An 18,232-nucleotide genomic window follows, 5' to 3' on the forward strand; every position below is an offset into this window, starting at 1 on the left:
TTTTTATTTTTATTTTTATTTTTATTTTTATGTTATTAAATTTATTTTGAAGAAATTAAATCTAATAAAGAAATTGGAATTGAATTAAATAATTCAGTATCTTGTAAAATTTTTAATCTATTTTTACCAATATAACCTAATAAATAATTGAATAAAAATGCTAATTGTAAAGAATATTTTGATTTGTGAATAAGAGTAAATAGTATACAAGCTTGTTTCAAATCAATTGATTTCTTTAGAATTCCAAATAATTCATTTGTAAGTTTATAATTACCAAAACTAGTTGTTAAGAATAATAAATCTAAAATTTCATCACCAGAATTAATATTTAAATCTTTAGTAGTTTTTAAGAAAGATTTTTCAATTAACTCTTTTGAGAAACCAAATAATTGAATTGTATTATCATTTCCATTTTCTTTATTTGAAATTAATTCATATAAATATGGTGGTAAACATGCACTAGTTGTAGAAATAATTGATTTTGTAAATTCATCATTTGAATTTTCTTGTTCTTGTTGTTTCTCATCATCACTACCTGAAAGTTTATTTTTTAATAATGAATCAATAAAATCATAATTTTTGAAAAACCATAAGGATGATGATGATGAATTATAAACTTCAATTGTAATTGGTTTATCAACTTTTAATGAATTATTATTATTATTATCGTTATTATTATTATTTAAACCATTTGGATGTAAAGGGAAATTTGATAAATCGTTCCAATACATTGAAGCATAGAAACCAGCTTTTGCATTATTATATTTATTAGAATCAGAGATTAAAGTTGGGTTATAACAAAATTTTCTAGAACCTTCAACTAATTGATTTAGATCAGCACAACCCATACCATAGATTTTATTATTTTCAGTAACAGCTATCCAATGACTACTACCACAAGATATTTTCTTAATAATTGTATTTTCATCAGGGAATGGTAAAGTGATTTGTTGAATTGGTTTTCTAGATCTGTCACTACCAATGCCCAATTGATAAAGTTTATTATCAACAGTTAAAGCCAACATTAATTTTGCACCAACAGCAACGTCAACGAATTTTTCATGTTTTGCAACATGTGTTGGAGTTTGTTGATTAGCAGGGGATTGATTTAAAGGGAATGGTAAAAAAGTTGGATCATAATGTTCAGAATTAATAAATTCAACATGTAAACTAATGAAACATTTAATGAATCTTTCTAATGAGTAAGAATTATTTTTTGACCATAAAAGTAAAGAGATTGCATTCTCTTTAGTAATAGAATTTGAAATTAATTTCAATAAACCATCTTTAAATCTTGTCAACTTTAATTGATCACTAGTTGAACATAATGATAAAACAAAATCACCAGTTACAATTTCTTGTGGTAATAAATCAAATTTAATACGATCACAATATAAATATGCAATAATTAATATTAAATGATTATCTGGTATTGTTTTATCATTTAATTTAATTTCATTTGAATCATTTGAATCATTTGAATTATCTATTTGATCAACTAATAATAAATTTTTAAAATAATTTAAACGTGAAATTAAAATTGATTTATGAGCTTTAATTTTAATTTTACCATCATTTGAAATGATTGTACAATCGGATAAATTATCATCATCATTATTAAATCTTTTTAATAATTTACTTGGTATTGATAAATCTGATTCCTCTTGAATTATATTGAATGAAGTTTCATTTAAATAATTTGTTAATTGTTTACAATTGAAAAGTTTAGAATATTGAAAAAGTATTTTCATATTTCTTTTTGAAGTTGTATTTGTATAAATGAATGAAATGAAATCAATGAATGAATTTGAAAATAATTGATTCTCTTCAATTAATTGATCAAGTATTATTTTTTTATTTGATTCTTTATTAAAATCATCATCATCATCACCTTTACCATTATAATTCTTTGTTTTAATTACTAAATTTAAAAATTCAATAATATCAATTTTAACGATTTTATTAATTGATTTTAATTTTAATTGAATTAATTGATTTAATAATTCATCATTTTCTAAAATTGTTAAAAGTATTAAATGACAATAAGCTATTTCTTCAGTATTTTTATCTTTACCAAATGTAATATGTAAATCTGAAAATTGTTTATTATTAATTAAATATGAATAATCTCTAGTTATTGATGAGGATGCAACCAATATTGATGGCAAATACTTTTTATCCGGTTCAATTGTGAATAGTGGTGGTGGTGAGGCTGTAGTTTCTTCAATACCAAGTTGAAAACGATCATTTCTACCACAAACAAATAGGTTACCATTCTTTGTAATGAATGCACTATTAAAACCACCTGCTGAAATTTTTAAAATTTCAGAATCATTTTCATTATTATTTCTAGTATAATCATTAATATAATAATTATTACTATTATTATTATTATTAATTTCACCATTATAATTTATAAATTCAATTGGTGTTGGTGTTTTAATATTTCCATTATTTGAAGTAACTATACCGATTGAGTTAAATGTATTGGCACCCCAACCATAAACAGAGCCATCGGTTGCCAAAGCGATACAATGGTGATGACCAGATGCAATTTTTTTAATTGGTTTTTTCATTGGGTATGGATGAGTTGGCGATGCTTGACCATTTGAACAAACTTCAAAAAATAAACCCCAATTCCAAACCATACCATTACTATCTAAAATCGAACTAAAATAACGACCACATGAAATTGATTTAATTGGTGTTTTAAATTTAAAAATTCTATCTCTAACAAATAAATCACTTGAGAATAAATAATATTGAAAATTTAAATCGTCATAAAAATTATATACTGAATTTTTTTCGTCACCATTAACTCCTTTCTGGTCATCACAACTTTCATCATCAGTATTGGTGGTTGTAAATTTAATTCTTTTCGATTCTCTTTGTTCTAAAGTTTCATTTTCAAATTGAACTGAAACAGATCTATTTCTACTTAATACCATATCAGAGATATTATCACTTTGATTCATTATTTGCATTGTTTCGGGATGATTAGTTGTAGTTTTACTCTTATATTGATAATTATTTGTTACAGATTTTGATCCACTTGATGATTTTAAATAATAACATCTATAAAGTAATGACATTAAATTAAATTTAATTGATCCTTTGATTTCATTGGTTTTTAATTCATTTTCAATCATTGGTATAATTGTATCAACATTTCTACCTTTTAAACATAATTTACCTAAAATTAAAATTAACTAAAAAATTTAAAAAAATTAGTATATTTTTGATTGGGAAAAAAAAAAAAAATAAAAAAATAAAAAAAAAAGTATTTTTTAATTGAGGCACCTACTTTATATTTAAATTCATTATTATCTGTTATTGTTGTTAATTTTTTATTAATTAATCTAATAGCTTTAATTAGAAGATTGGATTTAAATAAATCTGAAATTTCTGTAAAAAATTGTTTTTGTTCAATATCCATTATTTTTTTAAGAATAGATATAGGAAAAAAAAAAATTTTATAAAAATATGTTATAACAATAATAAAGAAAAAAAAAAAAAAAAAAAGTGAGAAAAAAAAAAAAAATTTTCAAGAAAAATATAAGATTTTTTTTCTATTTTTTTTGTTATTTTTGATTAAAAAAAAAAAATTGAAAATATCTATTTTTGAGAGTAAGAAATGTTTTGAGGCAGAAAAAAAAAATAGTTTTTCTTTTTTTTTTTTAATTTTATTTTTCATCCATTTTTTTTAACAATTATTTAAATTTATTTTTAATATGAATTTAATAGATATATAGAATACCCAAATTACACAAAATAATATTAAATAAAAAAAAAAATGAATGCAAACATTCTGTTTTTTTAATTTTTTTTTCTTTTTTTTTTTTTTTTTCTAATCAAAAATTATTTTTAGAATTTAATTATTTATTTACCAATTTTTTATAATTGATTTTATTTTTTATAATTGATTTTATTTTTTATTTTTATTTTTTTTTTTTTTCAATGTCAAATTTGACATGTTATTATTTTTTTTTTTTTTTTTGATTAAAAAAAATTAAAAAAAAAATAATAAAAATAACTATTAAAATAAAAAATAAAATAGGTAACATCTATTTTTAATTTTAATTTTTAAATATATTTGTTTTTTTTATTTTTTTATTTTTATTTTTTTTATTTTTTTTTATTTTCAATTCACATGATTTTACAAGATTGGTTTTTATTTTTCTTTGGAAACGAAGATGGCGAATAAGAGATTGAAGTTATTGAAGACAAAGAAGATGAAGATGATGAAGTTATTGAAGAAGAAGAACAACTTAAGGATGATAATGATGATGATGATGATAATAATAAGAAATTTTGAAAATTATTTATAATTATAGTTAAGTTTATGAAAATATCCATTATTCTAATATTAAATTTTGCAGATGATTCAATGAAATGATTTGAGGTATAACCTAAATCAATTGCTAATTTTTCACCTTGTTCAGGTAATATTAAACGTTGTACTGATAGATCACATTTATTACCGACGATTATCAACGGTACTTGTTTAGTTTCTCTAATTTTTTGAATCTCTGAATGAATGACCTTAATTTCTTCAAATGATTGAATTGAATCAACTGAATATAATAATATAAATCCATTTGCATTTTTTATATTCTTTTTTCTAATTTCTTTATTTTGAATAGACTGATTACCACTATCAATCATTTTTAAAATATAATCATTTGGTATACCATTATTATTATTATTATTATTATTATTATTATTATTATTATTATTATTATTATTATTATTATTATTATTATTATTATAATTATTATTTAAATTTTTATTATTATTATTATCATTTTCAATTGTAATTAATTTTTTATAAATTTGATCTAAAAAAGTTTCAAAATATTTTCCATCGTTTAAAAATTGACATATTATACTTGATTCTCCAGTTTTTTTACTTCCTAAAATTAAAATTTCATATTCTTTGATTTTATTTTTATTAAAATTATTGTTATAATTATTATCCATTTTTTTTTTTTTTTTTTTTTTTTTTTTTTTTTTTTTTTTTTTTTTAATAAAATTATATTTTAGATATTACCATCACCAAAATTTGTTGCAACCATTGGTTTACCACGATGAGCTAAATAAATGTCATATCCTTTTGATTGAATAAGATTTGTTTTAAATTCATAATGATGTTTTGCTTCATAATTATCACATTTATGAACTGGATGACAAATGAAAACATTTAAATTTTGAGCAACATAATGATTTACAACACCTTGAGTGAAATCAGATTGTGAACAATTTGGAGTACCTTTAAAAATATTTTCCAAATCTGCAAAGACCTTATTAAAATCTATATCAATTGAAATATCAGTTTGTACATTTGGTTGAATTTGATTGGTTTCATTGACTGAATTTGATTTTTTAATTTTTGAATTCATTTTTTTTTTTTTGTTTTTTTGTTTATTTATTATTTATTATTATTAATATTAACAATCTATAATTGAAATGAAAAAATTGAAAAAAATAAATAAAACAATTTATAGTTTTTTTTTAAAAAATTATAAAAATTAAAATTTATTTTAAAATAAATTTATAAAAAATGGAGGTAATGATTTTAATTATTTATAAATCTGATAAAAAAAGAGGGTTTAAATATTCTAATTATAAATATTTTAAAAAAATTTTAAATCTGGGGTTAAAAAATAAAAATAGAATAAAAAAATTAATGTTTTACCTTTTTCTAATTTCAGAAAAAAAGTGTTTTTTTTTGTATATCCACCTCCATCCTAATTTTTTTCACAAATCCAATATATCCATTTTTTAAAATAAATTATTATTATTATTATTTTTTTTTTTAATAACATTGTCATTAAAGATAAATAAAAAACTATAACCAAACAGAAAAATAATAAAAATAATAATATTAATAACCCCTCAAACAAAAAAAACAAAATATATATTTTTTAAATAATTTTTTCATTTTACCATTTTATTTATTTTTTAATATTAATTTTTTTTTTTTTACCATCTATAATTATTTTTAAAAGATCAACAATCACTTTAATGTTTGGTATCAAAAGTTTATTTATAAATATTCAAATAATGATAAAGAAATAAAAAGGAAAGTTTTTTTTTTTTTTTTTGTATATATTAAAAAAATGAATTTATTTTTAAATAAATTAGATTAATGAACAATTTTGAGTTTTATTATTTAAAATAAAACAAAATAGTTATTATGATAATAATTTGTAGAGATTGTTTATTGAGGGTGTGGAATGATTTTTACAATTTTAGAAAGATAAGGAATTGAACAATGGTTTTGTACCACCACCTGGAATGATTACGTGACCATACATTGAATGTAATTCAATGTCATTAGCAATGGCTAAGAAAATATCTCTTGGTTGAATTAAAGTTCTCTTGGCTGATACTGCCCCATTACTAGATAACTCTAATATTTCAGAAAGCAAATATTCAATAACAGCTGATAAATAATGCATTGAAGAATTTGAAATTCTGTAATTATAATTCATTTGTTTTACCTTTGTTTTTAAATAAGAATGTGGGATTATTGGTGGGTGGGAAATTGGTGGAGCAGGAATTGAAGAAGGGGATGAAGGAGTGGCGGTTTTTGCTGGTGGTGGTTGTGGTGGATATTGCTTTGCGGAATTAAAATTTGTAACTCTTTTAACACCTTCAGAGACTGCATGTCTTGAAATTTCACCAACAGTACATAAACGAACGGAAGTTTGAACGTCACGTGCACTTAAGGTTCTTTTATTTGAAAGTTGTACTAAATGAAATGCTTCATTCATAATACTAATTGTTGTATCTCTAATTAAACTAGTTAAAATTTGAACACTCTTAACTTGAATTCTACATGCTGGATTAATTTGTTTAATTAACTTTTTGATGTAAATTCCTTCTCTTACATGTGTATGCTGTGTTGATCGTCTTCCTCTATGTCTCATCTCTCTTTTTTTTTTTTAATTTGAAAAAATAAAATAAATGTATTAAAAAAAAAAAAAAAAAATTAATTTTTAGAAAAAAAAAAGAAAATTATTTTTTTTAAAAAAAAAAAAAAATAAATAAAAAAAATAAAAAAAAATAAAACAAATTTAATTTATAGGAAATATGAAAATATCTGTAAAAATTTGAATGAATGAAAAAAAAAATATCTTTTCAAAAACAAATTTTAAAAAAAATTCGAAAACACATCATCGCCAATATTAGGAAATTTTTATCCAAATTTTTGAGTTATTTAAAGATATTTTTTTGATAATATTTAATAATATACATATATATTTTTTCTTTTAGTTTTTGTTTTTTATAATATTAAAAAAAAAAAAAAAAAAAAAAGCTTAATTATTTTATTTAATTTTAAAAACTATCATATTTAAAACTCAATATAATAATACAACATTTTAAAATTCATTAACAGATAATTATCTCAAAAATAATAATTGAATTACATTTTAAAATTAAATTTCCCCAATAAAAAAAAAAAAAAAAAAAAAAAAAGAAAAAATTTAAAATTTTAATTAATTTTTTAATGAATGATTATTTTTTTTTTTTTAAATTTTATAGTTTTTATTGTTATCTAAAATAACTCACTATCATTCTCAAGTATTCTTGACCTATTAATAAATTTAATTTTAAAAAAAAAAAGAAAAATTGTAAAACACCAGAACAAAAAGTTTTTTAAAAAAATTTTATGGGATGGGGAATTGGTATAAAACAAAAACCAACCTTTCTTTTTTTAAATAAGTAAAATAAATAAAATAAAATAAAATGTCATCAAATAATAAACCAAATTTAGAAGCAGTTATTAAAGGTATTCAAACTAATAAAATATTAGAAGTATTTGATAAATATTATCATCAAGATATAATTATGTATGAAAAGGGTGATTCAACTAACCGTGTTGGTAAAGCTGCAAATCGTAAAGCTGAAGAATCTTTTGTTAATAATGCAACAATCCATGAAGCAAAATTATTAAAACTACTAGTTGATGCTAATAATACAGCATATGAAATGTATATGGATTTTACATATGGTGGACATCGTATTAAAAAGAGCCAATGGGCCGTTCAACAATGTTCAAATGTTTTAATTATCAAAGAGGAATTTTATTAATTTATATTTTTTGAAAATGCACAATAAAACTTAATAAAAATAAAGAACATACAAATTTTTATAATCTTATTTAAAAACTGAGTTGAATTTTTATTTTATTTCTTACCAGAGTACTTAAAAGGCCTGAGGTCAATTTAATAAAACTAATTTTGAGAATTGTTTTAAGTATAGAATCGAACCCTCGACTAATATCAGTTAGTTTGAAAAAGCTCCCCATTCGGGAATCGAACCCGAGGTACCAGTGTGAAAGACTAGAGTGTTACCGACTACACCAATGAGGATTTGGTTGAAACTTTGTTTTCAATAATTTAATAAATTGGTTTTTTCTGAGATCGAAAAAACAAAAAAGATGTTTTAATCAAAAGTAATAATACAATTCAAAATTTGAAACAAAAAAAAAAGTAAACTAACCCCTCTTTTAGAGACCCTGTAAATAAACTACAAATAAACTGAGATCTAGCATCTCAAGGAGGAGCAACTAATAATTGCGTTATTTCAAAAATTAAAGGTTTAATTAGAATTTTAACACATTAATATAAAAATTCGAAATAGAGTATTTTTTTTTTTTTTGAACAATTTCTTAAAGAAATTAATCAAATTTTAAAAACAATTTTTTTCGTTCCATCTATTTTTAAAACAATTCTTTTTTTTATCAGAATTTAAAAATTTACTTTTAATTATTTTAGATTAATGAATTATTCATTGCCTATTTGAATTATTTGAAAAATAAGTTGTTTAAAATCAATGGGTCATTTTATTTTATTTTATTTTATTTTTTCTTTTGTATTCTTTTCTTTTCTTTAATTTTTTTTTTTTTTTTTTCTATCTTTAAAAATAGATATTATTTGGATTTTGGTTTTTTAAAAGATTGTTCGTTTTTCAATAAATGTAAAAATAATACTGTTTGGGAAATAATGGGACAGTTATTTCAATATAAGGGTTATATATAATTCTTTTTTTTTTTTTTTTTTTTTTTTTTTTTTTTTTTTAAAAAAAAAAAAATAGCCATCTCAATATGGGATTTAATGTTTTTTTTTTTTAAAAAAATATAAAATTATAGTTTAATTTTAAAAAAAAAAAAAAAAAAACCCTAATATACGAAATGTATTAAAAAAAAAAAAAAGAGATTAAAAATCTAATTAGAATTTTTTAAAGAAAATTATAATATGGTTATTTTTTAATATTATTGGGTTAGTTCTAATGATTTTTTATAATAATCAATAAAAGAATATTTTTTTAATTCACAGATGTTTCGTTTATTTTTGGGTCATGATGTGGTTCGATTGGAGAATTGTTTATTTTTTTTTTTTTTATATTTTTTTTATTTTTTTAATTTTTTTTTTTTTTTTAACAAATAAAAGATTTTTATGTTGAAAAAGCCATTATAGTTTTTTGAATGACGAGAAGATATTTTTTGTTGAAAAAGAATTGATTTTTTTAAAAACCAATAGGGTAATGAGAAAAAAAAAAAAAAAAAAAAGATCAAAAACATTTCTAAATAATCGAGATTTTTAAAACTAATTAATATGAACACAATGAACATCTTAATCAAATAAAATTGATGATCATGATTCTATTAATTTTATTTTATTTTAATTTTTGTTTTTTTTTTATAAAAAAAAAAAAAACGAATCAAAAAAAAAAAAAAATGATATAAGAAAAAAATAGTATAAATGTGTTAAAATAATTTTAATTTTTTTTTTTTTTTTTTTTAATCACAACTAAAATTTATAAAAAATGAAAAATATAAATATTTTAATATTTATCTTTATTTACTTAATCGGGTTTGTTTTATCAGGTAAAAATATCTTTTTTTTATTAAAAAAAAAAAATTTGGATTATGGACCAAATTTTTTATTTTCACATTCACCCCAAAACGCCGTTTTTCAAAATTTTTTTGTTTTTTTTTTTAATTTGTTTTACTAATATTAAAAATAAATAAAATTATATATAAATAAATAGATGATGATGAATTAAAAATTATTAGAGTTGAAAGAATAGATGAAATTGAATATGGTTCAATAGATTGTTCAATTAGATTTAATGTATTAATTGATTATCCAAGACCATTAGTATTTGTAAGTGGAATTGGTGGGGTTGTGAATGGTGATGCAAAAGTTAAAAATGGAACATTAACAATTTATCAAATTAGACATACAGTATTGGTTGGAAATAATAGTGTATCATTTCAAGCACATGACTATACCAATTACCAATACCCATACCCAGTTTATATAAATAAAACAGATTATGCAATTGCACAATGTGATCAATTACCAAGTAATGTCAAATTTGTATCAAAACAAAATAGATGGAATTCAATTAGTGGTTTTGGAACTCCATTCAATTGGTTTAAATTATTGAATCCAATTAATTTGGACATAGGAAAAGGTTTCTCAAATTATGAATTCGTTTGTCAAGTTCCTCAACCTTACGGCTGCTATTTTTATCCAGCTCAAAATGGTGGATACCAAAAAAGAAACTATTGGTTAATTGTATTTATTCAAGCTACAAATACATACATTCCATTTAATCCAACAACCAATGTTTTAATAAAGTCAAAACAAGGTACAATCGCTTTCAATAGTACATTTGATGGTTTAAAAGATCCAACTAATCCACCAATGCAATTATTAAATTTTGAATCTTTTCCACCAATAAACTCTGTTTTAAGTTTTGGTGAAATGACAAATCATGCAACTTTTCAAACTCAAATTATAAATAATAAAAATACACTCACTAGTATTTCAAAAGAAGATGATGAAATGATTCAAAGTCAATTAATTCCATTACTTGGTTCAACTTCAAATGCAACTTTTATTGGTATTTCTGAATTTAGTACTGCTACTCAAAATAATAAAATGCATCTTCAAATTGTTGATAATCAAGGTGCTAAAAGAATTGGTGGTGATATTTCAATTAGTACAAAATGTAAATAATAATTTTTATTTTATTTTATTTTACTTTATTTTTTTTTTTTTATTTACTAATTTTTTAATTATTTTAAATAATAATAGTAAAAGATTCAAGTGCTTCTTTTGATAGTGATATAAAAACTTCAATTATTAATGAAACCAATTTTGGATCAAGATATATTTACCATACAAATGTTAAATTTGATACTTCATATGATCCAACTATGACTGTTTCTTTCGATGACCAATTTTCTTATGAAGTTATTCCACCATCTTTCCCATATGGTTAGTATCTTTGATTAATTGATTTAATTTATATATAATTATGTATTGTTCTTTATTTTAACTTTTTTTTTTTTTTTTTTTTTTTTTTTTAAATATTAATTTTTAGGTATTTCAAATGGTACATTACGTAATCATTCAATTTCAATTTCATCTGCTACTGGTAGCTTCTATAGTGGTAATTTAAATTGTTACCGTAATGGTGATCATTCAAAGTCTGAAAAGATTGCAAATATTATTTCAAGTAATACTGGTAAATATTCTTTTTTTTTTTTTTTTTTTTTTTTTTTTTTTTTTTTTTTTTCTTTTTTTATATACAAAAACTAAAATTTCTTTTTAAAAATGATGAATTTAATTTTAATTTATTAAAAATTTTATTTATTTATTTTTAAAATAGATTTAAATCCAGCTGTTATTAGTGAAGTTGAGTTATTTAATTTATCATTTGATAAAGTACTTATTAGAATAAAAGCAAATGATGATATTTCTGGTATTAAATATTTAGATGTTTTTAGATTTAAAATTCAAAGTTCAGATTTAGTTTGGGGTAACCCAATGAATGGTGTTTATGAAGCAATTGCATCAGTAATTGAATATTCAACTATGAAAACTATACCAGTTATTTCTTTTGATTATAAAGGAAATAATCAAGGTATTGATCAAGATAATCCAATTATTGATACAAATTTTAATAAGGTTCCAAATTTCCCAACTTTAAGTAAGTATTATTTTTTTTTTTAAAAAAAAAAAAAATTTTATTAACAATTAATTAAACTAACTAATTCTTTTCTTTTCTTTTCTTTTTTTTTTTTCAATATAGATTATATTAAAGATAAAAAATTAGATCCATTTAATTTTACATCATTTTCATTTAAATATAATGATATTGATGTTTCAAATCAAGCATTTAATAATACATTATGTTTTGGTTTATCAGGTGCTGATAAAGGAATGGTTCCACAATTTTTCCTTTTATATTCACCAACAAATATGAAAGCATATGAAACTGATAAACCATTTATTGGTGCATGGGATCCATTAAAAAATCAATTCTGTATTGATTTCATAATTCCTGCTAGAATTTTCTCTGGTGAAATTAATTATATTATTTTCTTTTCTCCATTTATTTATGATCGTGGTTATATTATAAATTCAGTTGGTTCTACTGCTCAATTAAGAGTTTTATCAAATTGTATGTCATTATTTAAATTATTATTATTATTATTATCATTATTATTATTATTATTTTAAATTTTCTAAAATATTAATAAATTATTTTTTTTTCATTTTATTTTTTTTATTTGTATTTATTTTTTAAATATTTATAGATGCTGATCAATTACCACCAATTATTACAGAATTTAATGCATACCCATCAACAAATGTTAATGTAAATAGTGAAAAAATAATTGGATGGGATTTAAGAATTGAAGATTTAACAAATGGTTTATTATCAGCAGAATTTAATATTACAAGTGAATATGATTTAAATCCAATTACAATTAAATTAACACCAAACAATGCTGTATCTGGTAATGATAAATCTGGTGTTTATCAATTAAGATTCCCAGTTTCACCAAATTGTAGATCACAATCTTATAGAATTTCATCAGCAAAATTAACTGATGCTCAAGGTCATTTTGGTGTTACTCCATCAACATATAATTTTAATCCATTCATTAAATTCCTTTCATCAAATCAACTCAGAATTAATACTACATGTCCAATTGGTAATAATGATAATGAATCACCAATTTTAAATAGTTTTAAATCTAGTTTAGTTTCTATTGATGTTGGTGGATTCAAAGAGAATAGAACGGTTGTATTTGAATTTACAACCTCTGATTCTGGTTCTGGAATTTCAACAAGACATAATCCATTGGTTTATTTATCAAAACCAACAAGTAGTAAAATTTCATGTCAATCTAAACTATTATCATACACAAATGGACAAGCAAATTATAGTTGCTCCATTGAATTACCATATGGTTTTGGTGCACATGATGCTTTATTAATATCAATTTATGGTATTGTTGATAATCAATCAAATATGAATGGTTATTCAAGTTTTGATCTTAAATCACTTGGTTTCCAATATTCTTTATTAAGCCAATTTTCAGATATTCCAGTTTTAGAATCAACCTCTTCAATTACAAATCAAGCTTCAACTCTTACCATTTATGGTCACAAATTTGGAATTGATTCAAGTAAAGTTACACTTCAAGTTAATTATAATAATGGTCAAGGTTGGAAAAATACATCAGTTTCATTCTATGCTGGTATAGTTTTAATCACCGATAGTATCACTCCAACTTCTACACCATTTTATGTTCGTGTAATTGTTAATAATATTATTTCAAATCAAATAATAGTAACACCAACTTTAATTCCAACTCAATGTAATTATCAAGTTGATCAAACTATTATTTCAAAATGGATAAATAGCGAAGTTTATCATTATCTTCAAGCTTCAATTACTATTAAAAATAATGGTATCAAACCAATCAAAGCATTTAGTTTCATGATGTCAAATATTGATCAAATTTGGGGTGTAACAATCTCATCTGGTCCAACTTATTCTTTACCAAGTTGGAATCCAACTATTAATCCTGGTAATGAATATACTTTTGGTTACATCCTTAAAGGTACTGATGTAGGTCAATTAGTTAATGTTATGGTTGATTGTTCATAAATAATAAAAAATATAAAGTTTTATAATAAAATATATGTTTTGTGTTAATTATATTTTAAACTCATTGTTTTATTTTTTTTTTTTATTTTTTTGATAATTTGGTAAAATAAAAAAATAATGTTATATTTTGGAATTAATTATCTAACACATTTGTTTTGTGTACTTTCATAATATTAATAATGGTAGTAGAAGTTAGAATAATAATGATTAACAATTAAACAGTAATATTTGAAAATTATTTATATTTTAATTAAATCACATAATAACATTACACAATATTTTTTTTTTTTTTTTTTTTTTAATATTGGATTAACAAGATTGATATATGTCCATCTGTGTTAATACGAGTTTTATTTAATATTTATTTAAAGGCTTATCATTTAAGCTGAAGGGTTATTTTAATCATATGAATTGATCAAAAGATATAATATTTGGGAGAGATGATTCTGGAATACAATAGTAATTAGCTGTAGTTTTTCTTAGCTTGATCGTTGAAGTGAGAAGGATCTTAGGATCTTTGAAGTTATTATGGTCTTTTGCTGATAAGTTTTTCAGATCTTTTGCTTTTTTGATGTATTCTAGAGTGGCCAATTTGTGCCATTTCTTTAGAAGGGAGCTGTATGATAGTGATTCATCTGTTAAAGGATCTTCACTGTATATTTGATTGCAAATCCAAATCCAAATGTTGTGGAGGATAAGGGCCATTAGGTTTCTATATGCGAATGATCTGGTTAGATCATAGTCTATTGCTTTATAGTTCCATTCAAAGTATTCTTTGTGGAATCTGTGGTTGGCGTAATCTGCATTCACTTCTTGATCTTTTTTGGCTGTCGGTGATAATTTTGGAGTTATTCTATTAATGAAATTGTTATTTTGCCTAATTCTTGTATGGTGCCAGTTTTTACCTTTGCCTGTGGTAATATAGATGAAATTTTTGAGTTTATTTATTTTTATGAATTGTTTTGTTTTCTTGCATGAGAAGAACAGGTGACCGTATGGGTCTTTGCTCATATCTTCTTTGCAGAGTGGGCATTGTTTGTTGTGAAGGTAGTTTATTGGAAGGCATCTGGCATGGAATCTAAACATTGTATCTCTTGTTTTAGGGTCTTTTATCTTCAGTATGTTGTTGAAGAGTTGATTATAGCTGTAGCCTCTTAAGTTTAGAGATGATTGGAATTCCGTTTTAGGGATGGTTGGATTTTGGTCTTGAATTGTGGTATACCATTCTGCCAGTGAAAGTGGTTGTCCATTTTCGTTTTTTATGGATGTGAGATTATTGTTGAAGATTGCTTTTTTTATTCTTATTTTGTTCCATTCGTCTAAGTTTTCTTTTAGGTATCTGGATGTGAATTTGTTTTTTTGGATCTGATATTCCCAGCTTTTGTGATGAGATGAGTTTGTTTGTTTGGTTTCTAGTGCTAGGATGAACTGGTTTATGATCCAAAGTTTCTGCGCCAGTTGTCTCAATTCTATATTCCAAATGTTCCAGCCCCCTACTTTTAGTGGGTATCTTGCTCTTTTGGTTCTCATTAAATTAATAACTTGAAATCCACTAGCATTTTTGTTGTTTGGTGCCGATAAAAACCATTCGACTAGTTTATTGATTTGGTTTAATTCCTCTTCCTTAAAGTTCTCTACATATGAATAGTAGGTTAATTTAGAGAGTGCGAATGCTTTGAGGATGTTGGTTTTGGTTTTGATTGTTGAGTCAGTGGTTTTCCATAGTACTAAGGATGATCTTATTGTGTTTAATATTTCTGGCATTTTTCTTGTTATCCCTTTGCCTGTGAAGAAGTATCCCAAGTATCTTTCTGGATTTGTAGATATTGGAATTCTTTGGTTGGTATTGTCTGGGTTGCCTATAAGAATTGATGAAGATTTGTCGATGTTTAGTTTTGAGGAAGTGGCTTTGCAAAATGAATTGAAGTGTTGTAGTACTAATTCAAGTTGTTGAGAGTCTGGGACCATTGAAGCCGAGTCGTCTGCAAAGCTTTGGAATTTCTCTCTGTGGTTGCTGTTGTTTAGAGGAAGGCCAGTAATTCGATCATCTTGTAAAATTTTTCTAGCTAAAGCCTCTATTACAAGGACGAACAGGGTGGGTGATAGTGGATCTCCTTGTTTAACTCCTCTTTTGATCTCAAAGGGTATAGTAGTTCTACCATTAATTTCAATTCTTGCTTCAGATTTGGTGAGTAGATTCATTATCAGGTTGATTATATTGGTTGGAATGTTGATGTGTTGTAGTGATCTAAGTATTGAACCGTGTGAGATCGAGTCAAAAGCTTTTTCGAAATCATATAGTGTAATTATTCCGTTAATTCTTTTATCATTACAATAGTTGATTAATTCGTTCATTGATATGATATTATCTAGAATGAATCTGCCTGGTACGAAACCTTTTTGATTGTGGTTGATCACTTTCGTTAGTATTGGGATTATTCTATTGTTTATTAGCTTTGAGTGGATTTTATAATATTTTTTAAACCAACTAAAAAGAGTTGAATTTGGAATCGAACCCTTGGCTTTTGTTTAGCCAAGGAAAAGTTGCTCCATGCGAGGATCGAACTCGCGACCAAAGCATTGCTTTATCATACTGATATATAAGTACTTCACTCTACCGACTGAGTTAATAGAGCACACAATGATTTTTATTTTTAAATATTTAAAAAAATATATTGAATGGATTTTAAAATTTAATTTTAATTTTTACCAAATTTTAAAATGAAAATCTTATATAATCATTTAAATTTTCTGATAAAATGGAAATAAGGGTCCACAAGAATTTTGTTTTAGGATTAAGTACAAAAAATTTCATATTTTCTTAAAATTTTCATTTTTTTTTTTTTTTTTTTTTTTTATTCTTTACATTTTATCTGTGAATAATAAAAAATGAAAAATGAAATAAAAAAAAGGGTTGAAGTGTCAGTGGGGATAATTGAAAATGATAAAAATGAAATTTTAATATGTAAAAGAAATAAAAAAGGTGATCACCTTTATGGATTATTTGAATTTCCAGGTGGTAAAATTGAAAAGGATGAAACACCTATTGATTGTTTAATTCGTGAATTATATGAAGAAGTTGATATTATTTTATCAACCTCAACAACCTCAACAGCAACAGCAACAACAACTCCTTCACCTTCAAATTTATCAAACCATAATTCAATGATTAAATTAATTGAAATTGTTGAATTTGAATTTAAAGAGATAATTTGTAATATTCATTTCTTTAAAGTTAATTTACAACAAAATATCAAACCGAAACCAAAAGAAAACCAGCCAATGTTTTGGATAAAAAAAACTGAATTAAATTATTTACAATTTCCAGAACCAAATAAAGATATAATTCAATTATTAAATCAAAATAAAATTTAAAACATTTATTTACTTTTTTTTATTTATTATTCATTTATTTGTATTTATTTGTGTTTTTTATTTTTTTTTTTTTTATTTTTTATTTATTCTTCACCTGGTGGTAATTTTTTACTATGCCAAAAGAAATCTAAATCTGCAAATAAAACTTCAATTTCTTGATTTTGAGTTAATTTAATAGTTTTATCTTTCATTTTGAAATCAATGATTGGTTCTTTTGACCAAAGATCGTTAGCTGAATAAATTTCACCTTTATGATTTAAAGCGTTTGAAAAGATTTCAACCAACTCGACATAAGTAGTTGAATAAGGTATTGCAACCGATGTGAACCAAAAAGTATTTCTTTCTCTAATAAATACAACGATACCATCATTTGGAGTGAATGATTTTGGTACTAATTGCATTGAGGTATTTTTATTAACAACCATACCAACCTCTTTTCTTTGAAGATCGGCAACCTTGATACAAGTTCTACAATCACCATTTGCCTTGAGTTGGTCCATAACCACCATCCAATCTTTTGTAGGGCCTGTTTTTTTCCATTGTAAACATTTTTCATACTCTTCATCATTTTCATCCAAGAATTTCAAATGGGCAGCTAAATCCTCTGGTGATTCAAAATCATTGACAAAGATACCGGCATTTGGGGATGGGAAGAATTTCTTACCATTTGGGGCACCATGATAGATGGGCACGGAACCAATGGTGAAAACACCAAATAATTTCTCTGTGACATAATCATCGGTTTCACTATTCTCAAATGACATTACAAATTTGTAAGAACTTGAAATCTCCATTTTTGCACCATTATAATCTTGAGCTTTGGTTTTTCTTTGTTCTTTATTATGGTTACAATGACCATAGGAATCCACTT

General features: G+C 23.0%; 9 protein-coding genes and 2 non-coding genes across 11 annotated transcripts in view; 3 read left to right on the forward strand and 8 right to left on the reverse strand.

Moving 5' to 3' along the window:
- Positions 1-41: 41 nt before the first annotated feature.
- On the reverse strand, positions 42-3,436 carry DDB_G0293756 (regulator of chromosome condensation domain-containing protein; the record flags this gene model as incomplete). Its single annotated transcript, XM_628968.1, has 2 exons — positions 42-3,209; positions 3,305-3,436. The coding sequence occupies 2 exons, from the start codon at positions 3,434-3,436 to the stop codon at positions 42-44; spliced, it is 3,300 nt and encodes a 1,099-aa protein (XP_628970.1).
- A 710-nt stretch (positions 3,437-4,146) lies between these two features.
- Positions 4,147-4,980, reverse strand: DDB_G0293786 (Ras GTPase; the record flags this gene model as incomplete). Its single annotated transcript, XM_628969.2, has 1 exon — positions 4,147-4,980. One exon carries the CDS (start codon positions 4,978-4,980, stop codon positions 4,147-4,149), a length of 834 nt encoding a protein of 277 aa, XP_628971.2.
- Positions 4,981-5,039: 59 nt separating this feature from the next.
- On the reverse strand, positions 5,040-5,399 carry DDB_G0294573 (hypothetical protein; the record flags this gene model as incomplete). The annotated part of the gene is made up of 1 exon (XM_001134488.1): positions 5,040-5,399. The coding sequence occupies one exon, from the start codon at positions 5,397-5,399 to the stop codon at positions 5,040-5,042; it is 360 nt and encodes a 119-aa protein (XP_001134488.1).
- An 852-nt stretch (positions 5,400-6,251) lies between these two features.
- On the reverse strand, positions 6,252-6,932 carry H2Bv1 (histone H2B domain-containing protein; the record flags this gene model as incomplete). Its single annotated transcript, XM_628970.1, has 1 exon — positions 6,252-6,932. The coding sequence occupies one exon, from the start codon at positions 6,930-6,932 to the stop codon at positions 6,252-6,254; it is 681 nt and encodes a 226-aa protein (XP_628972.1).
- Positions 6,933-7,752: 820 nt separating this feature from the next.
- On the forward strand, positions 7,753-8,097 carry DDB_G0293760 (hypothetical protein; the record flags this gene model as incomplete). The annotated part of the gene is made up of 1 exon (XM_628971.1): positions 7,753-8,097. One exon carries the CDS (start codon positions 7,753-7,755, stop codon positions 8,095-8,097), a length of 345 nt encoding a protein of 114 aa, XP_628973.1.
- Positions 8,098-8,306: 209 nt separating this feature from the next.
- On the reverse strand, positions 8,307-8,378 carry tRNA-Glu-UUC-18. The gene has a single exon. It is a non-coding gene; the product is annotated as a tRNA-Glu (tRNA).
- Positions 8,379-9,834: 1,456 nt separating this feature from the next.
- On the forward strand, positions 9,835-13,986 carry DDB_G0293762 (carbohydrate-binding domain-containing protein; the record flags this gene model as incomplete). Its single annotated transcript, XM_628972.1, has 7 exons — positions 9,835-9,895; positions 10,060-11,028; positions 11,115-11,297; positions 11,404-11,547; positions 11,692-12,012; positions 12,115-12,486; positions 12,623-13,986. The coding sequence occupies 7 exons, from the start codon at positions 9,835-9,837 to the stop codon at positions 13,984-13,986; spliced, it is 3,414 nt and encodes a 1,137-aa protein (XP_628974.1).
- Positions 13,987-14,388: 402 nt separating this feature from the next.
- DDB_G0293764 (hypothetical protein) lies at positions 14,389-16,341 on the reverse strand (the record flags this gene model as incomplete). Its single annotated transcript, XM_628973.1, has 1 exon — positions 14,389-16,341. One exon carries the CDS (start codon positions 16,339-16,341, stop codon positions 14,389-14,391), a length of 1,953 nt encoding a protein of 650 aa, XP_628975.1.
- Positions 16,342-16,531: 190 nt separating this feature from the next.
- Positions 16,532-16,622, reverse strand: tRNA-Ile-UAU-2. Its single transcript has one exon. It is a non-coding gene; the product is annotated as a tRNA-Ile (tRNA).
- A 253-nt stretch (positions 16,623-16,875) lies between these two features.
- MTH (NUDIX hydrolase family protein) lies at positions 16,876-17,361 on the forward strand (the record flags this gene model as incomplete). The annotated part of the gene is made up of 1 exon (XM_628974.1): positions 16,876-17,361. The coding sequence occupies one exon, from the start codon at positions 16,876-16,878 to the stop codon at positions 17,359-17,361; it is 486 nt and encodes a 161-aa protein (XP_628976.1).
- Positions 17,362-17,444: 83 nt separating this feature from the next.
- fut9 (hypothetical protein) overlaps positions 17,445-18,232 on the reverse strand; it is a gene marked incomplete at both ends in the record, with an annotated part of 1,668 nt that continues 880 nt past the window's right edge. Inside the window, one exon of the mRNA XM_628975.1 lies at positions 17,445-18,232. This exon is cut by the window's right edge and continues 880 nt beyond it. Within this exon, the coding sequence (XP_628977.1) occupies positions 17,445-18,232 (788 nt within the window).

Source organism: Dictyostelium discoideum (assembly GCF_000004695.1).
Source record: "Dictyostelium discoideum AX4 chromosome 6 chromosome, whole genome shotgun sequence".
Classification (NCBI taxonomy): domain Eukaryota; phylum Evosea; class Eumycetozoa; order Dictyosteliales; family Dictyosteliaceae; genus Dictyostelium; species Dictyostelium discoideum.